The sequence below is a fragment of the Myxine glutinosa genome, chromosome 4 (genome assembly GCF_964187855.1).
Source record: "Myxine glutinosa chromosome 4, kmMyxGlut1.1, whole genome shotgun sequence".
NCBI lineage: Eukaryota > Metazoa > Chordata > Myxini > Myxiniformes > Myxinidae > Myxine > Myxine glutinosa.
This window is the reverse complement of record NC_136264.1, coordinates 203,256,256-203,277,396: the sequence shown is the minus strand read 5'-3', so window position 1 is coordinate 203,277,396 and position 21,141 is coordinate 203,256,256. Positions and strand designations below refer to the sequence as shown.

Below are 21,141 nucleotides of genomic sequence, written 5' to 3'. Positions count from 1 at the left end.
ATGCAGGAATTTGGCTCGTAGCTGGGAGAGATAAAATGCAGGAATTTGGCTCGTAGCTGGGAGAGATAAAATGCAGGAATTTGGCTCGTAGCTGGGAGAGATAAAATGCAGGAATTTGGCTCGTAGCTGGAAGAGATAAAATGCAGGAATTTGGCTGGTAGCTGGGAGAGATAAAATGCAGGAATTTGGCTCATAGCTGGGAGAGATAAAATGCAGGAATTTGGCTATTAGCTGGGAGAGATAAAATGCAGGAATTTGGCTCATAGCTGGGAGAGTTAAAATGCAGGAATTTCGCTCGTAGCTGGGAGAGATAAAATGCAGGAATTTGGCTCGTAGCTGGGAGAGATAAAATGCAGGAATTTGGCTCGTAGCTGGGAGAGATAAAATGCAGGAATTTGGCTCGTAGCTGGGAGAGATAAAATGCAGGAATTTGGCTCGTAGCTGGGAGAGATAAAATGCAGGAATTTGGCTCGTAGCTGGGAGAGATAAAATGCAGGAATTTGGCTCGTAGCTGGGAAAGATAAAATGCAGGAATTTGGCTCGTAGCTGGGAGAGATAAAATGCAGGAATTTGGCTCGTAGCTGGGAGAGATAAAATGCAGGAATTTGGCTCGTAGCTGGGGGAGATAAAATGCAGGAATTTGGCTCGTAGCTGGGAGAGATAAAATGCAGGAATTTGGCTCGTAGCTGGGAGAGATAAAATGCAGGAATTTGGCTCGTAGCTGGGAGAGATAAAATGCAGGAATTTGGCTCGTAGCTGGGAGAGATAAAATGCAGGAATTTGGCTCATAGCTGGGAAAGATAAAATGCAGGAATTTGGCTCGTAGCTGGGAGAGATAAAATGCAGGAATTTGGCTCGTAGCTGGGAGAGATAAAATGCAGGAATTTGGATCGTAGCTGGGAGAGATAAAATGCAGGAATTTGGCTCGTAGCTGGGAGAGATAAAATGCAGGAATTTGGCTCGTAGCTGGAAGAGATAAAATGCAGGAATTTGGCTGGTAGCTGGGAGAGATAAAATGCAGGAATTTGGCTCGTAGCTGGGAGAGATAAAATGCAGGAATTTGGCTCGTAGCTGGGAGAGATAAAATGCAGGAATTTGGCTCATGAATGGGAGAGATAAAATGCAGGAATTTGGCTCGTAGCTGGGACACATAAAATGCAGGAATTTGGCTCGTAGCTGGGAGAGATAAAATGCAGGAATTTGGCTCGTAGCTGGGAGAGATAAAATGCAGGAATTTGGCTCGTAGCTGGGAGAGATAAAATGCAGGAATTTGGCTCATGAATGGGAGAGATAAAATGCAGGAATTTGGCTCGTAGCTGGGACACATAAAATGCAGGAATTTGGCTCATAGCTGGGAGAGTTAAAATGCAGGAATTTCGCTCGTAGCTGGGAGAGATAAAATGCAGGAATTTGGCTCGTAGCTGGGAGAGATAAAATGCAGGAATTTGGCTCGTAGCTGGGGGAGCTAAAATGCAGGAATTTGGCTCGTAGCTGGGAGAGATAAAATGCAGGAATTTGGCTCGTAGCTGGGAGAGATAAAATGCAGGAATTTGGCTCGTAGATGGGAGAGATAAAATGCAGGAATTTGGCTCGTAGCTGGGAGAGATAAAATGCAGGAATTTGGCTCGTAGCTGGGAGAGATAAAATGCAGGAATTTGGCTTGTAGCTGGGAGAGATAAAATGCAGGAATTTGGCTCGTAGCTGGGAGAGATAAAATGCAGGAATTTGGCTCGTAACTGGGAGAGATAAAATGCAGGAATTTGGCTCGTAGCTGGGAGAGATAAAATGCAGGAATTTGGCTCGTAGCTGGAAGAGATAAAATGCAGGAATTTGGCTGGTAGCTGGGAGAGATAAAATGCAGGAATTTGGCTCGTAGCTGGGAGAGATAAAATGCAGGAATTTGGCTCATAGCTGGGAGAGATAAAATGCAGGAATTTGGCTCATAGCTTGGAGAGATAAAATGCAGGAATTTGGCTGGTAGCTGGGAGAGATAAAATGCAGGAATTTGGCTCGTAGCTGGGACACATAAAATGCAGGAATTTGGCTCGTAGCTGGGAGAGATAAAATGCAGGAATTTGGCTCGTAGCTGGGAGAGATAAAATGCAGGAATTTGGCTCGTACCTGGGAGAGATAAAATGCAGGAATTTGGCTCGTAGCTGGGAGAGATAAAATGCAGGAATTTGGCTCATAGCTGGGAGAGATAAAATGCAGGAATTTGGCTCGTAGCTGGGAGAGATAAAATGCAGGAATTTGGCTCGTAGCTGGGAGAGATAAAATGCAGGAATTTGGCTCGTAGCTGGGAGAGATAAAATGCAGGAATTTGGCTCGTAGCTGGGAGAGATAAAATGCAGGAATTTGGCTCGTAGCTGGGAGAGATAAAATGCAGGAATTTGGCTCGTAGCTGGGAGAGATAAAATGCAGGAATTTGGCTCGTAGCTGGGAAAGATAAAATGCAGGAATTTGGCTCGTAGCTGGGAGAGATAAAATGCAGGAATTTGGCTCGTAGCTGGGAGAGATAAAATGCAGGAATTTGGCTCGTAGCTGGGAGAGATAAAATGCAGGAATTTGGCTCGTAGCTGGGAGAGATAAAATGCAGGAAATTTGGCTCGTAGCTGGGAGAGATAAAATGCAGGAATTTGGCTCGTAGCTGGGAGAGATAAAATGCAGGAATTTGGCTATTAGCTGGGAGAGATAAAATGCAGGAATTTGGCTCGTAGCTGGGAGAGATAAAATGCAGGAATTTGGCTCGTAGCTGGGAGAGATAAAATGCAGGAATTTGGCTCGTAGCTGGGAGAGATAAAATGCAGGAATTTGGCTCGTAGCTGGGAGAGATAAAATGCAGGAATTTGGCTCGTAGCTGGGAGAGATAAAATGCAGGAATTTGGCTCGTAGCTGGGAGAGATAAAATGCAGGAATTTGGCTCGTAGCTGGGAGAGATAAAATGCAGGAATTTGGCTCGTAGCTGGGAGAGATAAAATGCAGGAATTTGGCTCGTAGCTGGGAAAGATAAAATGCAGGAATTTGGCTCGTAGCTGGGAGAGATAAAATGCAGGAATTTGGCTCGTAGCTGGGAGAGATAAAATGCAGGAATTTGGCTCGTAGCTGGGGGAGATAAAATGCAGGAATTTGGCTCGTAGCTGGGAGAGATAAAATGCAGGAATTTGGCTCGTAGCTGGGAGAGATAAAATGCAGGAATTTGGCTCGTAGCTGGGAGAGATAAAATGCAGGAATTTGGCTCGTAGCTGGGAGAGATAAAATGCAGGAATTTGGCTCGTAGCTGGGAAAGATAAAATGCAGGAATTTGGCTCATAGCTGGGAGAGATAAAATGCAGGAATTTGGCTCGTAGCTGGGAGAGATAAAATGCAGGAATTTGGCTCGTAGCTGGGAGAGATAAAATGCAGGAATTTGGCTCGTAGCTGGGAGAGATAAAATGCAGGAATTTGGCTCGTAGCTGGGAGAGATAAAATGCAGGAATTTGGCTCGTAGCTGGAAGAGATAAAATGCAGGAATTTGGCTGGTAGCTGGGAGAGATAAAATGCAGGAATTTGGCTCATAGCTGGGAGAGATAAAATGCAGGAATTTGGCTATTAGCTGGGAGAGATAAAATGCAGGAATTTGGCTCATAGCTGGGAGAGTTAAAATGCAGGAATTTCGCTCGTAGCTGGGAGAGATAAAATGCAGGAATTTGGCTCGTAGCTGGGAGAGATAAAATGCAGGAATTTGGCTCGTAGCTGGGAGAGATAAAATGCAGGAATTTGGCTCGTAGCTGGGAGAGATAAAATGCAGGAATTTGGCTCGTAGCTGGGAGAGATAAAATGCAGGAATTTGGCTCGTAGCTGGGAGAGATAAAATGCAGGAATTTGGCTCGTAGCTGGGAAAGATAAAATGCAGGAATTTGGCTCGTAGCTGGGAGAGATAAAATGCAGGAATTTGGCTCGTAGCTGGGAGAGATAAAATGCAGGAATTTGGCTCGTAGCTGGGGGAGATAAAATGCAGGAATTTGGCTCGTAGCTGGGAGAGATAAAATGCAGGAATTTGGCTCGTAGCTGGGAGAGATAAAATGCAGGAATTTGGCTCGTAGCTGGGAGAGATAAAATGCAGGAATTTGGCTCGTAGCTGGGAGAGATAAAATGCAGGAATTTGGCTCATAGCTGGGAAAGATAAAATGCAGGAATTTGGCTCGTAGCTGGGAGAGATAAAATGCAGGAATTTGGCTCGTAGCTGGGAGAGATAAAATGCAGGAATTTGGATCGTAGCTGGGAGAGATAAAATGCAGGAATTTGGCTCGTAGCTGGGAGAGATAAAATGCAGGAATTTGGCTCGTAGCTGGAAGAGATAAAATGCAGGAATTTGGCTGGTAGCTGGGAGAGATAAAATGCAGGAATTTGGCTCGTAGCTGGGAGAGATAAAATGCAGGAATTTGGCTCGTAGCTGGGAGAGATAAAATGCAGGAATTTGGCTCATGAATGGGAGAGATAAAATGCAGGAATTTGGCTCGTAGCTGGGACACATAAAATGCAGGAATTTGGCTCGTAGCTGGGAGAGATAAAATGCAGGAATTTGGCTCGTAGCTGGGAGAGATAAAATGCAGGAATTTGGCTCGTACCTGGGAGAGATAAAATGCAGGAATTTGGCTCGTAGCTGGGAGAGATAAAATGCAGGAATTTGGCTCGTAGCTGGGAGAGATAAAATGCAGGAATTTGGCTCGTAGCTGGGAGAGATAAAATGCAGGAATTTGGCTCGTAGCTGGGAGAGATAAAATGCAGGAATTTGGCTCGTAGCTGGGAGAGATAAAATGCAGGAATTTGGCTCATAGCTGGGAGAGATAAAATGCAGGAATTTGGCTCGTAGCTGGGAGAGATAAAATGCAGGAATTTGGCTCATAGCTGGGAGAGATAAAATGCAGGAATTTGGCTCCTAGCTGGGAGAGATAAAATGCAGGAATTTGGCTCGTATCTGCAGAAGAAGAGAGAAAGGGAGTTGCATCAAATGCCAGGAGCCAAAGTATATATGTGCTCGGATGCCGCATATCGGGATATGGCCACCCCGATATGTGGAAGATTTGGGAAACCATATGAGGGGTTGAATATAAAATGAGGAGTGGTGACTCAGAAATACGTCGTTTGAGTTTGCATGGTTCGTAGCCGGACTGTTGGTTTCGGCATCCTAAGCAATAGAGGTACATAATTAATATTGATCGAGCGTTCGTGCAAGAGTCCGGGCTCAGCATGAGGAGACGGGGGAGGTGACACGTACGATCTACAAAAAAAAAAAAAAAAAATTAAAAGGCGCTTTCGTTGGTTCACACTGAAAAGGGAAGTCGGACGCCGTGCGTAACGTATGACGTAATGCACCGTGATTTGCGCCGTGTCAGGTCGAGGCTCGGGTGTTGCTGTTGACCGGACATCCATGGAAGATCGAAAAAATAACATTTTAAATTACTAAAATACTGGATGTGTTTTGTCATGTCGACAAAATTGAAATCGATAAAACTCTGGTTCGCAATGAAGCGAGAGGGAGTTTCCGCATGGTGATTCGGCGTGATGACGCAACTGCGCAATACAAGAAAGTTGTGACGTTGAAGACGTTGTTTGGAACGGTATTGTGAAGCTAAGAAATGAGCTTGGAGCTGGTTTTAAGAACAACCTGATGTTGGTGACCGTAAATGCCATGACATTCGTCCCTGACCAGGAGCAAGGTTGGGCTTCCATGAGGAATGGGCGAGTGGGAGATCAGGTGGCATGTTGGAGCACTCGTGTTGAGCTGTGATCAAATGCTTTGCGTTATGATTGACATCTCGGTTGTGGAATGAAGTATGACGTCAGTGTGATTGATCCCTTTGTGTTCGAACAAGGTCTCAGACATCTGTACAAGGTCTGTGGACAGGGGAAATTAGCTTTTAATGTGTGGACAGGTGGACCGAAATGGAAAGATTATATAGTCAAAGCCAAGTGGACAGTGAAAGCGATGCTGTGTTGAAGGAGCTCGTGGGGTGCATTAACCCTCTGGAGTCTACTATTATTATTAAACCATTACATAACCTTTCCAGTCTACTGACCATTTAGGTCATTAGCATTTTTAATGCCTATTTCACAAATGGTCAATTTTCAGGAGGAAAACTACCAGTTAGACCCCTAAGACCACATACCATCACGTAGGGTATTAAATGTCCTTGCACTTTACGAAGGTCACCAAGGTCATTCAAAGTCAAGATCAAGGTCACAAGCTCATAAAATGGCTGATTTGACATTTTCATGCTTTTTCAGTCTACTTTCACACATCATTACAAAAATATGGTGGACAGCAAGGATGTTTTTTCACATAAAGGACCTCAGCAGGGACAAAAAATTCAATGTGATAAAGTTTCATAAGTTTCCATAAAGTTGCTGGGGCACAGCGGCACATTTAGTGAGGGACGAGACCAATTTTCTTTGGGTTATTTCTAAGCTAATGCATTAGAAATAGTGTAATACATCTTTGCCATCACTATTCAGGATGAAGATTGCCAGTTACACCCCAAAGACCATATACCATCATGTAGAGAATGAAATGCCCTTGCAGAATATAGAGGTCATCAAGGTCAAGGTCACAGGGTCATAAATTCGCAGATTTGACATTTTCAGGAACTTACCCATCACAAGCAGGTTGTGAAAGACTGCAAGAGAAATTTGACAAGAAAAACTTTATTTTTAATTTTAGAGGAAGGAATCCAACACAGGAATGTTTCAGGTGACAGCACATTTACAGCTCATTCATGTCATTGGTCCGAAGGTTCACTGTTCAAAAAGGCTCACTTTCCACTTTCCATTTGTGGTCCAATGAACCTACAGACCAGTGAGAATCTTTTCTTCACATTCGAGCCAATAAACCCGTTTGGAAAACATTTTTCTCAAAAGGATTTCCGGACCAATGAACAGGGTTCTCACTGACCCCCGAAAAGTGTATTTTGAAGCATGAAATTTGGACAGTGACCCTCATTTATGGGACAACTCAGGAGGTACAACCATTTCATCAAAAGAAAAATACATTATTACATTCAGTACCAGTAATTTTTTTCAAGTATTTCTGAGGGAGAGAATGTAGTTCGTGCAGGCTACAAACAAGACAGCCATTGTCATTCAACAAGGGTTTATCTAAAAAAAAAATAAGGCAAAAATACCAGAGTCAAATCAAGCTAGATTACAGATCACAACAATTCCATAATTCCACAATTCCAGTTATACAAACTTCAAATGAAAGGCATTGAACTTGAAGTAACTGGTTGAACTCGAGGCAACCAAGGGCAGGAATGTGAAAACCCTCACCATAGAATTCTGAGGCCAGGAACAACACTGATCAAATGTGCCCTCACCTCAACCATGCTATCTATGGTTTGGGATGCATTCTTTACAAATGCCAATGTCACATCTTGTGCACTCTTGTACAGACCGACGGCGCCTATTGCCTGCCCTTTTGCAAATGTCGCAGTCCCGTTCTCCTTGGCGACGTTTGCCTGTTCTTGTGATAACAACGGGCAGACGACGTATGACATGACCATGAACAGTGTACTCCTGGGCATTCGGAGGGTGACGCACAGGCTGCTCTGGATCAATAATATTTGCCCTGGCTGGTTCAGTATTGTTCCGCAATAGGCTCGATCCAATAGACCGGGAGCAGGGACCTGACAAAAATGAGCTCGTTCAACACCCATTGCATGAAAGGTTTGACACCATAGGTAGTTAGTATGGACCCTCTAGATCACTGCTAGGTAGGTAGTAGTCTCAAATTGTGGCACTTTTTTTCTACAGGTCATTTTATAAACCGACATGTAAACGCCATGAAAAGCAATAATATTAAGGGGTAGGGGAAACATAATTTACTATTTCTTAACTTTTTAAAATCACAATGACGTCATTTTGGTATCAATATGTGTCTAATGGAATGCTCTAACAGTCTAATGCAACTGTATAGCAACACAATAGGTTTTGGAGGAGATATTAACCAAAATAGGGGGGAGGGAGTGACAAATAATGCTTCTTTTTGGTATAATTTCTTATATAAAATTGTTGTTGATTGTCAACTATTTTACAGAAGCACGATTAGAAACAATATATATAATTTGCCTCTAAGTTCATAAAGAATGAAGGGCTTCCTCCAACTAATGACAGCCTTATCCAACACCTTAAACGAGCAAACTTGCAAGCATATGTCTGGAAGAAGTCCCTTGATGCCATGCGACACTTACCACCCCCAGAAGAGCATGGTTGGGAAGTAGAGAATGACTCTCTGCAAGCAGTCCGAATGACTAAGGATCCTGCACCAAGTGGACTCTTAGAATTAACACGCTGTGGATGCAACACATGTACTAGAGCAGACTGTTTGATTAAGTCAACGATTTGGGCTGTACTGAATCTTGTAAACGTATGGGACATGAGGAATGTTGCAACCCCTATTCATCCTTCCATGACTCAGAGTCTGATGATGATGACGAATTAAACGGTAAACATAGGTAGTACTATTTTTAAGCACAACTTTTCTTATGGGGTTTAGTATGTGTTATACACCTGCACGACAGATACATGTAAACTAGAGAAATGAATATCTTGTTACTATACATTGCATTTTCATGAATTATCTACATTATTATTGTTGTTTTAAAACAAGATATGACCAAAGAAATGTATGGTCAGAACTTGTGTTTCATCAGCCTGGATGGGGTACCGTCTTCAATGAAGGTATACTTTGAGCTGCTTTTCCTGTGAATGCTAAAAGCTACCTCATTTCCAGTGTACCATAGCAATACAAGCACTAGCAAAGTCATATTTAGGTAACATTTTATAAAGAAGCTTGTTGGTCAATGATTTCTTTCACCTGCACTGTAAATATTCAGATCATAGCACTTGACTAATTATTCATGCATATGTTTGCATACTTCTTAAGACTTTTGTAACTTGCTCAGTGCTCAGTTCATAGTATACTTATGTTTGGGTCATACTGAAGCCAACATTTTCACAAGGAGAGGTGCTTGCGTTTGTTTTTGAAATTGGGAATATTAAAGCAATAATAATATTAAGTTTTGAATTTTACATTAAAAATGATACCAAAAAGGAGCATTATTTGTCACTCCCTCCCCCCTATTTTGGTTAATACCTCCTCCAAAACCTATTGTGTTGCTATACAGTTGCATTAGACTGTTAGAGCATTCCATTAGGCACATATTGATACCAAAATGACTTCATTGTGATTAAAAAAAGTTAAGAAATAGTAAATTATGTTTCCCCTACCCCTTAATATTATTGCTTTTCACGGCGTTTGCATGTCGGTTTATAAAATGACCTGTAGAAAAAAGTGCTACCACAATTTGAGACGACTACCTACCTGGCAGTGATCTAGAAGGTCCATACTAACTATCTATGGTGTCAAACCTTTCATGTAATGGGTGTTCAACAAACTCCTTAATCTAGGCCCCTATGAGATTTAGCTCCCGGTCTACAACTTTCATCATGAAATCATCCCTTGTTCGAGCTTGGTCACCCTTGATGTGGCAATAAATGCCTCGATCATCTGGCTCTGGGAAAGCTGTGGTGGTCCATAGACAAAACGGGATCGGGAAGGCATCGCCGTCACCATACATGCCATGTCCATGACCGTCACCCTGACCATGTTGATGTTCATCTTCATCATCCCCCTCAGAATCAATAAAATTGTCATCATTTGACAGGTATAATTGTTCATTATCCTGTCTACTTCCATCGGAATCATTCTGTTCATCCTGTTCATTGCCATCCGCTGTATCAGCCACAAAATCAGTAAAACGACATGGAATTCGGCGCTCCCTTTGCGGACGAGCCGCCATTTATCACCGCGCAGTATCTCAAACAACTGCCGTTATGATCAGCCTCATTGGCCATCTTTTGGATAAATCAGAGCATTCAACCAATCACAAACGAGATTAGAGACAGATTTGAGCCTGTTGAGAAAATTCCATGTGATTCCCATGATTCACATCGAATCCAGGAGGCGGTAATTGCGCGGTAAATTTGAATGTGGTTCGAGCCGATAAATTCGGCTTGTAGACTCCAGAGGGTTAAGAAGCACCCATGGCTCGGACCGTTTGTACCTTGATGGAATCTGGGGTGTCATAAACTGGCTAATGTTGATGGGTTGGAGGTGTTGCCTTGGAGGTGTTGAGTCGAGACTCGATTACATACAGATCTGTGAAATGGATGTTTTAATGGTCTGAGAGCTTAATTGTTGAGAAGGTTGTGCATATAGCCTGGGTTTGACTCCAGTCGCAACCATCAGTGAGTGCATTAATGGAGATATATATTTGAATGTTCCAATTGCTCAGAGGGATGTCAATGTCTGAGAGATATTTAGGGATCGCATGGCTGGAGAAGATAGTATAATAGTTTCTACTTCTTCTTCAAACATGGGTGTATTGAAACTGCTGTTCGTAATATTTGCTTAACATTAATTTTGTACCAAAATATGTTTGTCCTTCTTAAGAATTCTCCATTTTGTTGTTTTTGACACCTCATTAAGAAATTGAGCAACAACCTCTTTCGGAGACTGTAAATTCAATTTTAGGAACACAGGCAATATGTGTGGACTAAGCAAAACATAATAGCCACCATATTGCGCATGTCGATTAAGCCATAAGATGTTCCCAGTATGGTATTTACAGTCTCCGAAAGAGGTTGTTGCTTCATAGAATGGATCTCCTACCATAGAACCCCCTTTCATCGAGTTGGCGACGGATGGTGCGAGGTGAAACTGTCGTACCTTGTGTCTGAAGGTTAGCCTGAATCTGTTTGGCAGTTGATGGAGGTGCTTTCTCCACCATTCGAATAATTCTTCGCTGCAATCTTCGATCAAGTTTTCTCTTCTCGGCCACATCCAGGGAGGTTGACTACAGTGCCATGGGCCTTAAACTTCCTGACAACATTGCGTTACAGGAACATCAAGGTCTCTGGAGATGGACTTGTAGCCTTGAGATTGTCCATGCTTGGCTACAATCTTGTGTCTGACCGCAACAGACAATTCTCTGGTTTTCTTTCTTTTCTCCATGCTCATTGCCGGTACACACAGTGACACAAAACAGCTGAATGACTCCTTTTCTCTATTCAAACTGGTTGAATGAGTGATTTTTATATTGCAGGGTGTTCAAGAGTTCAAATATACCACAGGTGAGTTCAATTCCAAAGTAAAGGAGAATCACCTGTGTTACATATTTATGGGAATGTATGTGAATTACGATTCAGGGTTGCTTATCACTGTGTAGTCGATTAAGGGTTGTTGTGGTTGGAGGGCCAGGAGCCCTTCTGGAAAAAGAGACCGGAAACGGAAGAAGAGAGACACGAGGTCGGAAGAAGCGACGAGGATTCTTCTTCCTCGCCCCGCTCCGACGAAAGGTGGGATCGATCTTGCGCCGCGTGGAAAAGCGGCGTTCCCAAGCCCGTCTGGCGAGAGGAGTTACCGGGACGTGTACCTACCCGGTGGACGCGTCAAGTTGCCGTGGGGCCGTGCACCGACCCAGCTTCTGGCACCGTTCGCGGCACCGTCTACAAAGACGCGTACGGGTCGCACGTTGGGGCCTAAAACGCGGTACAAGCGGCGGGTGGCTTTTGCTTGCTTTACAGTACCCGCTTCGCATGGCCACGAGGGGGCTGCAGCCGTGGTCCCCGGTACGATACCTGCCCGGTGGAAACACGTCCACCCGGGGTTCGTTCAACCGCCCGAGTGCGGCGAAGCCGACCATCATCTTGGTCAGGAGGGGCCCAGAGACATTGTGAGGGACAGAGACCAAAAGGGGGTCGTGAGTACAAAAGGGGACACACATATATAAGATGGCCATCTTAATCATCTAGGGGATTGATTGTGGATTGTGAATTGTTGAGGGTGGATTGCTCGGGGAAAATATCCTTGATTGTAGCATTGAAATTGTATGGTATCATTACCCTTGAAATATATCATTGAAACTCAGTTTTCTCTTGGGTGGAATTCATATGGATTGCGTGGCGAAAGCGCATATGTGATACAACTTTCTGGCGAAGTTCCTCTCACGGTCCGGGGGTCACCGAGACCAGGTAGTCACCGAGGGGACCACGTAACACCTGCTTGAAATCTAATTATTTCTAACAACTTCTAAAATGTGCCAATAATATTGGCCAGGTCATTTTAGGATTTCTGTGTGGAATAAACTAAGATTTAGTAATTTTTTTCAGCTTTTCTTTTGTTCCACTGCAAACCAAAGAAATACATATGTGGATACCAAAGGATTTTTTAATGTCAACAATTTTCTGGAAGAAATGGTGCATTATTTGAAAAAAGAGCAAGGGTGCCAATATTTTTGGCCACGACTGTATGGTATCTTCTCTGTATGCAGCTTTAACATGGGGACTGAAAATACGTTTCTCGGCTTCTACTGGATGAAATCGGCTGCAAATTTCAGAAGTAAATGCTTTGTACATTGAGGTAATATGTTCCAAGTTTCAGCAACATCGGTTTCCGCATTCTTGAGTTTTATTTAGAAAACCCTCAAAATCACGTTGGTGTCTGTCCGTCCGTCCATCCATCCGTCCATCCGTCTAAAATGTGTTGGCGCTCATATCTCAAGGACTATACATTGAAACCAGCTGAAACTTGAAATACACATCGGCCAATAGGTCTAGTTAATGGCTTTCGAAACAAATTTCACCTAAGTGCGATAATTTTTTGTTTTAGAATTAAATATATATAAATAAATATATTAAAAATATATATGTATACATACACATTTTAAAACTCTTCAAAATATTATTACCCAAATCTCATGTGCTGGGTTAATGGCCTAATGGATAAGGCATCAGACTCCCAAGCTGGGGAGTGAAGGTTTGAGTCCCATCTGGGTTGAATATATATATTTTTTCTTACTTTTTGAAGTCTTTTATATTGTCTTGAATAATTATCAAAGGGATGTGCAAAAGGGGTGCCAATTTGATTCATACACCTGAGTGAAGAAGTAAATGTATTTTATTTGCCAGATGTAGGGTGCCCCTTTAAATAAACTTTTCTAGAGCATTACTTGGTTCCTCCTAAGAACACAAGGGTAGTCCAGCATGCATACAAGATTTTTTGAATGCCCCTTATTTTATATCGTTTGGCATTTTCTACAAGCTATGGAATGTCCCTTCTTTTCTATACTTTGCCACAAGGAACATTCCCTTCTTTAAAGGGGCATTTTCAATGCCCCTGGCATTTTACCCAAAAATTATCACAAACATCTATCATATCCCCTCGTAATCACCTCCAATGTAATATGCAAAGTATTGTCTCCTTCAGCCACTCCTCGAAGCGTAGTCTAGCTAGGCCCGGAATCAATCTAGTCACTCTATGCTGAACCTTCTCAATCACAGCAATGTCGTTCTACACATGTGATGACAAAAACAGTTGACAATATTCGAAGTGAGGCCTTGCCATTTGATTAAAAAAACATGGTTCGGTCACACGATGTGGGAATCCCTGTAGATTTCATTTTGTGCAAAAGACTCGAAAATGTGCTTCAGGTATCCCATTTCTAAACTAGAACGGCACTCGGTAGAGCGCATACCTTCGCCAGGCTGAACAGCTTGCCAGGTTCTGCCAGACCGAACAGTTATCCCACTGATTGGCCGGATCTGGATCCGGACCTGAACCAAAATCGAATTCATCCTTGTTACACACCCAACCTTTCCACCAAATTTCTTTTGAATCTGTTCATAACCTTTTTAGTTATCCTCGTCACTGACAAACAGACAGACAGGGGTGAAAACACAACCTCCATATACCTTTGGTGGCAGAAGTAAAAATGGTAGTTATTGAACAGAAAGTTCAAAACAACAAGATGGAGGATGGCTTTGCAATGCATGTCCCCTACCGGTCTCAATTAATGTTCTTGTTCCAAGCAAAAAGGGCATAAATTTGTGAAACACCCCGAAACCCAAACTTGTCCTAACAAAGCCATGTACAAAATTTCAGTTGAATATGTTAAAGGGTATGGGGAAAAGTCCAGAAAACCATAGGTGGGACAGACAGATGGACGGACGGAGAGCAAACCTATAGTCCCTTTCGGTTAGGGAACTAATAAAAAGGTGCACTTACAAATTGAATATTCAAACAGTAAAATGACTATTAATATCAAGCATATGCTATATGTATGAAAATAATTACCTTTTGCACAAGAAAGATCCACAACTTCATTCTTGATGCCCAGCACCCCATCCATGCCTGCAAAGAAGATCCTTCTTCATAAAAGCTTCCCTACACAACAATTATACTCTACCATAACGATATACCTTGTTGTGATTAGTGGTTTGAAGCAGGTGTGGATCCATCATTTTAGGTTCGGGGGGAGGAGGGTGGGGGCAAAAATTAACATTGCATTGAAAAATATAATTTCGCCGAGCAGAGCGAGGGGAACATTTTTTGTGGGTGTTTCCATTTGTCATAAATTCTAAAGACTATTCTAAATATAGGCTTCAGGTAGTAGGTTGGAGACAGCAACCACCCAGGGTAGTACTACCGTCCTGACTTGGACTTGGGTAGTACTACCGTACTACCGTCCTCTCTCTGCTCACCTTCACTCCTTCATTCCTCTCTTCTCCCGCCTCTGGAACAAACTCCCTCACTCTCTTCAATCCCACTCCTCCCTCCAGGTCTTTAAAACTGCTGTTCACCACCATCTCTTATCTTCCCCCATTCAAAACCTTGATCTTTTCTACCCACCATAATTTCACCCCAAATCCACTTTATGAAATACCAACTTCTGTCCGGGAAGTCCTTGGTGTCCTTGTGTTTTATACTTCTCCCACCCCCTCCCACGCCTCCTCCCCCCGGGCCCTCTCCCTCCCACACATCTCCCTGCTCTCAAATGTTGTGTTTGTGTGCTTCCCCTTCTCTCCCCATCTTGTCTTCCGCTCCCTCTTTTTGTATGTTTTGTTTGTCTGGTTGATTTGTTTGTGAAATAAATGTTAGCTCTTTCACGAGCCTCGATTCAGTATCCAAAAAAAAAAAAAAAAAAAAAAAAATCAGGACGTTAAAGTGATGCCCGGAACCATCTTACGCTCTCCGTGTCAGGATTGCTGGTCTTACTTTCTGTCTCACTCAAGCTACAGCTACTGGGCTAGCTTTAATCTCTCTTTCTCGCAAACAAACATCACACACATTTCTTCTCATTTATTTAAGGTCTGGCCTCCATGAGGGCTATACAGTCCGTGCCTCGAGCCTTAAACATTCAAAAATAAAACGTTTAAAGGCATAAACACTCGTCTTTATGTTCTCTAGTCTTGGTTGAATGTCAATCCAGCTGTAAATTGTTCATATCTAAAGCATCTGACAATCTGGCACCCTGCTTTGCAATACACACCCTCAGCTTATGGAATCCAAGGCCACCACCTCTCATGGCTTTCTGACATCCTGTACTTGCTTAGTCATGTGGCCCTTAATGGCATCCTCTCATCTCCTGTCCCTGTTGAAGCTAGAGTGCCACAAGTGTTTTGGACCCAATCATATTCCTCATTTTTATCAACGCTCTTTATGGTTTTCTGAAAAACCTTCATATTTTTGCTGATCACAAATATATCCCTCAGCCTTCAGACAGGCAGGCAGCAGCCTCTTTCCTGTTCCAGACCTTGATATAATCATCAGCTGGACAATGTGTGCAATATGTCTTTCTATCCTGACGAATCTCACACTATCGCTCTGTCTTCCCAAAAAGACTGTCTGGTGAACCTTTCCATCACCCCTGCCCCACCCCCCCAACCCACCCCAACCCTCTACCTTCCACAGATCTCCCGATGTCCCTGTTCTCTGCTGTTGTTGTGTTTGTGTGCTTCCCTCTCTCTCTCCCCCTCTTGTCTCCCACTCCCTTTATTATATGTTTTATGTGTGTTTCTGTTTATGGTGCTGTGTGTTTTATGTGTTAGCTCTTACACAAGCCTCGACTTTGTATACAAACCTTTCAAAGAATTTCGCTCTCTCAAACTTGTGGGGTGGTTCACCATCAACCACAATCTCTCTTGTGCAAACCCCATAAATCGTTTGCTTCCAAAGCCAGCTGCTGACCGGGCATATTCTGTTGTGCAAAGCATTTTCTTGGCGAGTCCAAACTTCTAACCACCGACAAGGCCTTCATCCGCAGCCCGATGGAATAATGCTCTCCCCTTTGGGTTGGTGCCCCTGCCTCACACCTCTAACGTCTTGAAGAAGTGGACACAAAACCCTCAAAATCACAGACTCTCCACACTCTCTTCAATCTAATTTGAGACCATAAAAACCCTCACTTGGTCAACCAACAAAGCAAACATGAAGACCAAGGAGCTTTCCAAAAAAAAATCAGACAAAGTGGTGGAGAAACATAATTCAGGAGTGTCATCTCTTGAAGATCTAAAAGTCGCTCATTATCCCCTTGGGTACGGTGAAATCCATCATTAAGAAGTGGAAGACGTTTCATACCACCAGACTCTACCCAGATCAGGTCACCAATCCAAACTCAGCAGCTGGGCAAACAGGAAACTGGTTGGGGATGTCACTGAAAATCCAACAATGACTTTGAAAGATCTGCAAGGCTCTTTGTCCGAGATGGGGGTCAGTGCTCATCAATCAACATTATCCTGTTCTCTTCACAAAGCTGGCCTCTTGGATAGGTGGCAAGAAAGAAGCCATTACTGAAAAAGACATCTCAAAGCTCGTAAAGAAAAAGCATCCTGATGATACTTCAGGCCTGTGAAGAAACGTTTTGTCATCAGACGTGACAAAAATTGAACTTTTTGGTCTAAATTCAAAGCGTTATGTTTGGCGCAACCCCAACACTGCACATCACCAAGTCAACACCATCCCTACTGTCAAGCATGGTGGTGGCAGCATAATGTTACGGGGCTGCTTTTCATCAGCAGGGACTGGCAAGCATGTTATTTTCAGGTATTCCTGACACAAACCTCCTTCGATGATAACAGTTTAATTTGATCTCTTCATCTCTTCAGTTATGAATAAAAAAGGTCGCTTGGAAAAATTGTTTCTACGTAATTCGTAATTCATCTGAATGTGGCATTATTGGTGGGGGGTGAATACTTTTGCAGGCCACTATAAATGGTGTAAAGCGCACGGAGCAGATGCAAAAAAAATTCACGCACACACATGCAGTCAAATACCCAAGACAACAGCGGACTTGACTTCAAAAATGCGGCTGACCATGGGAGATGGGACACAATTCCCTAGGACATTCTGCGTATTGTTGACGTCATCCTTGTGACGTCACCTTTCTATCTCACCTCCCAGACTCAAAGCGAATGTTCAAATTGTTACGTCACCGCATCTGTTTGAAATACAAATTTAAATAAGCATTTAATCCACCTTGATGAAATTTCTTTTCCAAACAAACTCGGGAACTTCACAAGAAATGCCACTTTGACTAATTAGCACATGAGGATGATGGAGATCTTGTGTGGTTATCACTTTTAATCTGATTTGTATGAACTATTGGCTTGAAGTCAAGTACTGCGTTGTTTGGTGTCTGTGTCTGCATCCGACTGCAATATTTGTGTGAAAGCTATTCCATGATCTTTAAACCCTGTAAATAAATGTACATAAATAAGTAAATAAAAAGTTTCCAGGATCTCAGAAACGTGTGCAGCAAGGAACATGGAGAAAAAGCAAGCTCGAAAACATGATGCTGTTTTTGGCTCGTATCTGCAGAAGAAGAGAGAAAGGGAGTTTCGTCAAATGCCAGGAGCCTAAGTAAATATGTGCTCGGATCTCCGCAGATCAGGGTCTGGCCACCCCGATGTGTGGAGGATTTGGGAAACCATTGCTTAGTCACTGAGCACTGCGCCGTGCTCACAACTTGAATGAAACTGCAGAAAATCTCCTACTTCCCCTCTAAAGTCTCACCATTTGTGTAAGAATGGTCTACCACTTCGTGCTTGACCTTCTGCAAATCAGCCATTCCTGCAACAACAAAGTGTTTTTCAAATAAAAGGCAAATCCATGATGAGTCACTGTGTAGGAAAGTTCATGTTAGAGAACATGTTCATGTTTTTGAATGTCTGATGAATACAGACCCCTATCTCAGACATAGAGTAGCCCAACAATTTGGGTACAAAGTGTACAACATACACGTACACACCAAATTCAAACCATAATTAATAAATAAATAAATAATGAGATTAAAGTGGTTTGGTGCACGTGAAAGACTAGTTCTTAAAGCTTTGTCAGGATTTCCCAAGATCATCATGCGTATCCGAATGAACTTATAGGGACTGCACTCAAATGACTCGTGAACGTGTTCAACATTCTCACCACTTGTGCTTGGCCGGCCTTCCCCCTTCCTCGGTAGGATACTACCGGTCTCCATAAACCTTTCGTGCCACTCATGAATCATTTTTGTCGGTGGTGGCTGCCTTCCATAGGTCGTCCTGAACCGATGTTGAACCTGTGTAGCTGATTTGGTCTCTATAAACCAGGCAACGCACTTTGCCTTTTCTTGCGTGGACGCCATTTGCAGTCAATATCACGTCACAGGAGACGCCTGTAAATGAGAAAAAAAGTCAATAAAACGTTGAGAAATGTTTTTTATGACTCTGCCGACAAAATCGCCGGAGGCAATATGTTTTCAAATTGTCCGTCCATCCGTCCATGAAATATTTTCGTTACCGCGATAACTTCAGAACATCTAAATTCCAAAGGGATGTTAGTCAAACTCGGTGCAGATATGTATAACGAGGTAGAGATGAACTGATTAGATTTTGAGGCCAAGAGGGCAAAGGTCAGAGGTCATGTTCGGTAAAAAAAAATACTGTTACCGTGATATGTTGTGAACCAGTGATGGGAGTCTGCCCAAATTTGGTACACTTATGTCTAATGATGTAAAGATGAACTGATCAGAATTTTGGGGTCAAAGGTCAAATCTGTAATAGGTCTATAACTTGAGAACGGCTGAAGTGATCCAATTCAAACTTGGTACAGGCTTGTATGATGATGTAAAGATCAAGCGATTCGATTTTGGGGTCATAGGTCAAAGGTAAAAGTCTGTAATAGGTCTATAACTTGAGAATGGCTAAAGTGATCAAATTCAAATTTGGAACGGGTATGTATAATGATGTAAAGATTAACTGATTCGATTTTGGGGGTCCCAAGGTCAAAGGCCAAAGGTCAGAGGTCGAGTCAGGTAAAAATGTGCTAACTTGTGAACAGCTGAATGGATTTAAATCAAACGTGACAAAATTATTATAATGATGTAATAATGTGGGCGGAGCCATATCAGTCGACGTCGTGACGTCGATAAAGTGCCGTTCTAGTTTGTAACCAAAAACAACTTCAGAATTCAATTACTGCATCAACAACCTTTATATTCAGAACATTAACAATGGTTCACAGAGTATATCATAAACGTGTTTTAAAATATTTAATCACAGGTGTAAACGTGCTACGGTACGGTACCTGTCCCCCTGTGTACGACATTGTCCATGAATACGGAGATCCCGCATCTCCTCAATTGTATTCTTCGCAAATAGAGTTTTAATATCGGAATTCGGAATTATCACACGGAACGTATCGTTGGGGTATAAACGGGTGTGTACACTTACAACAACGTTCATCACCACATCGCAAACATCACTTCAACAAAGCTCCCTCACATCTGCAGATTAATTCCGTGTTCAATGTGAGGATCGCTGGTTGGTTGGTGTAACATGTATATTTCAGTTCCACACATCAATGTCGTGCAATATTAGCGATACTTATAAATCGGTATATTTAATACATTATTAACTGCCAAATATTTCTCGGCATAATGGATGAGAGAATGAGTTTGGGGACATTGGGTGAGGGGAGATAGTGAATACGCTGCATGATCAGAGCCTATACACCGCCTATATTTGAGCCGTTAGTTCGATAAATACATATATGTATTTGTTCCCTAAAGATTTCAGCAAAAAAATTCAAATAAACAAAAAGGGCTGAAGAAGCTAATTGGAAATAAAACTGAAAAGATAGCTTATAATAACAAAAACAACTCGTAAGGAACAGATCGTGAATTTAAAACACATTTTTGCCGATGACGTCACAATGGAGGAATCACATGTAAAACGTTGAAGGTTCAGTACCTCGACCAATGCCCCGGATAAATGAATTATATTATAAACACCTCTACTCGACCAGTTGATCAAATAAAGGTCGTTTGATTTCGGTTAACTGTTGATTATTAAATAGCATTTTGTAAGCAATAGGGACATCCATTTATTACGTACGTGGTACGTACACAAAGTTCTTTCCAGACTTCTTATTTCCTCCCTGCCCCCGCCTCCCAAACTTCCATCTTCTGTCCCGTCGCCTCATCATCGGGCGGGATGATTCAACCGCCAAGCGCACCTCAATGATGGACCACAAGACAGGATTATGTGTAGTGCAGCGTGCTCACCTCCGTGCGCCGTGCTCAACTCTATAGGCTGTTGTGCAGAATCTTGACCCAGCTAATATGAAAATACGCATTGCGTAGAGTGAGAGCTTCGTCGACAATGGTCAGTCGATCGAGTACGCAGCCCTCGCAAACATCTGTAGGCCGAGGCCTAGCTAGGCTATGTTGTTTGATCTTGGGCTTAGAATTATAAATGAAGTCGGTGTAGCTGGCGGAAAACTGAAGTCGGTGTAGATGGCGGAAAACTGAATTTGGTGTAGCTGGCGAAAAACTGAAGTCAGTGCAGCTGGCGGAAAACTGAAGCCGGTGTAGCTGGTGGAAAAAAGGAAGTCGGTGTAGCTGGCATAAATGATGAGCGGTTTCGAATTCAAAATCCCTTCTGTACAGTACTGTATTGTAATTTATTGATTTAAATCACAAGGTGAAAATAATTTATCTGTCGCGTCAGACCAAAGCAAGATCACGTGAGCAAGATGGCGGATCATGGAAGGGACAAGATGGCGGATCATGGAAGGGACAAGATGGCGGATCATGAAAGGGACATTTGAAATGACAACATGAAATTTTGTTCCCAAGGGAATGGGGAATGACAGTGAAATTTTGAATGCATTTACATATACAGTCACGTGAAAAAGTAAGTACACCCCATGTACAGCTTTGACTTTTTCAACGTATTTCAACATACAGCTATTTGATCTTCATTTCAACAATATTGATAGATAAAGGTGAT

At 42.6% G+C, this 21,141-nt stretch overlaps 1 protein-coding gene across 4 annotated transcripts in view; it reads right to left on the bottom strand.

The window, feature by feature from the left end:
- Nucleotides 1-19,669, bottom strand: part of LOC137425653 (uncharacterized) — a 64,742-nt gene extending 45,073 nt beyond the window's left edge. The window contains exons 1-5 of one of the 4 annotated variants that reach the window (XM_078776924.1): nucleotides 19,582-19,669; nucleotides 18,296-18,524; nucleotides 17,888-17,944; nucleotides 14,171-14,227; nucleotides 6,633-6,656 (exon numbers count right to left, since the gene is read on the bottom strand). In XM_078776924.1, coding sequence (XP_078633050.1) covers nucleotides 6,633-6,656; nucleotides 14,171-14,227; nucleotides 17,888-17,944; nucleotides 18,296-18,494 — 337 coding nt within the window. In that variant the 5' untranslated portion in view covers nucleotides 18,495-18,524; nucleotides 19,582-19,669. Of the gene's footprint in view, nucleotides 1-6,632; nucleotides 6,657-14,170; nucleotides 14,228-17,887; nucleotides 17,945-18,295; nucleotides 18,525-19,435 lie in introns of all 4 variants that reach the window. The other 3 variants (XM_078776925.1, XM_078776926.1, XM_078776927.1) reach the window with 3 other exon arrangements.
- Between the last annotated feature and the right edge of the window lie 1,472 nt (nucleotides 19,670-21,141).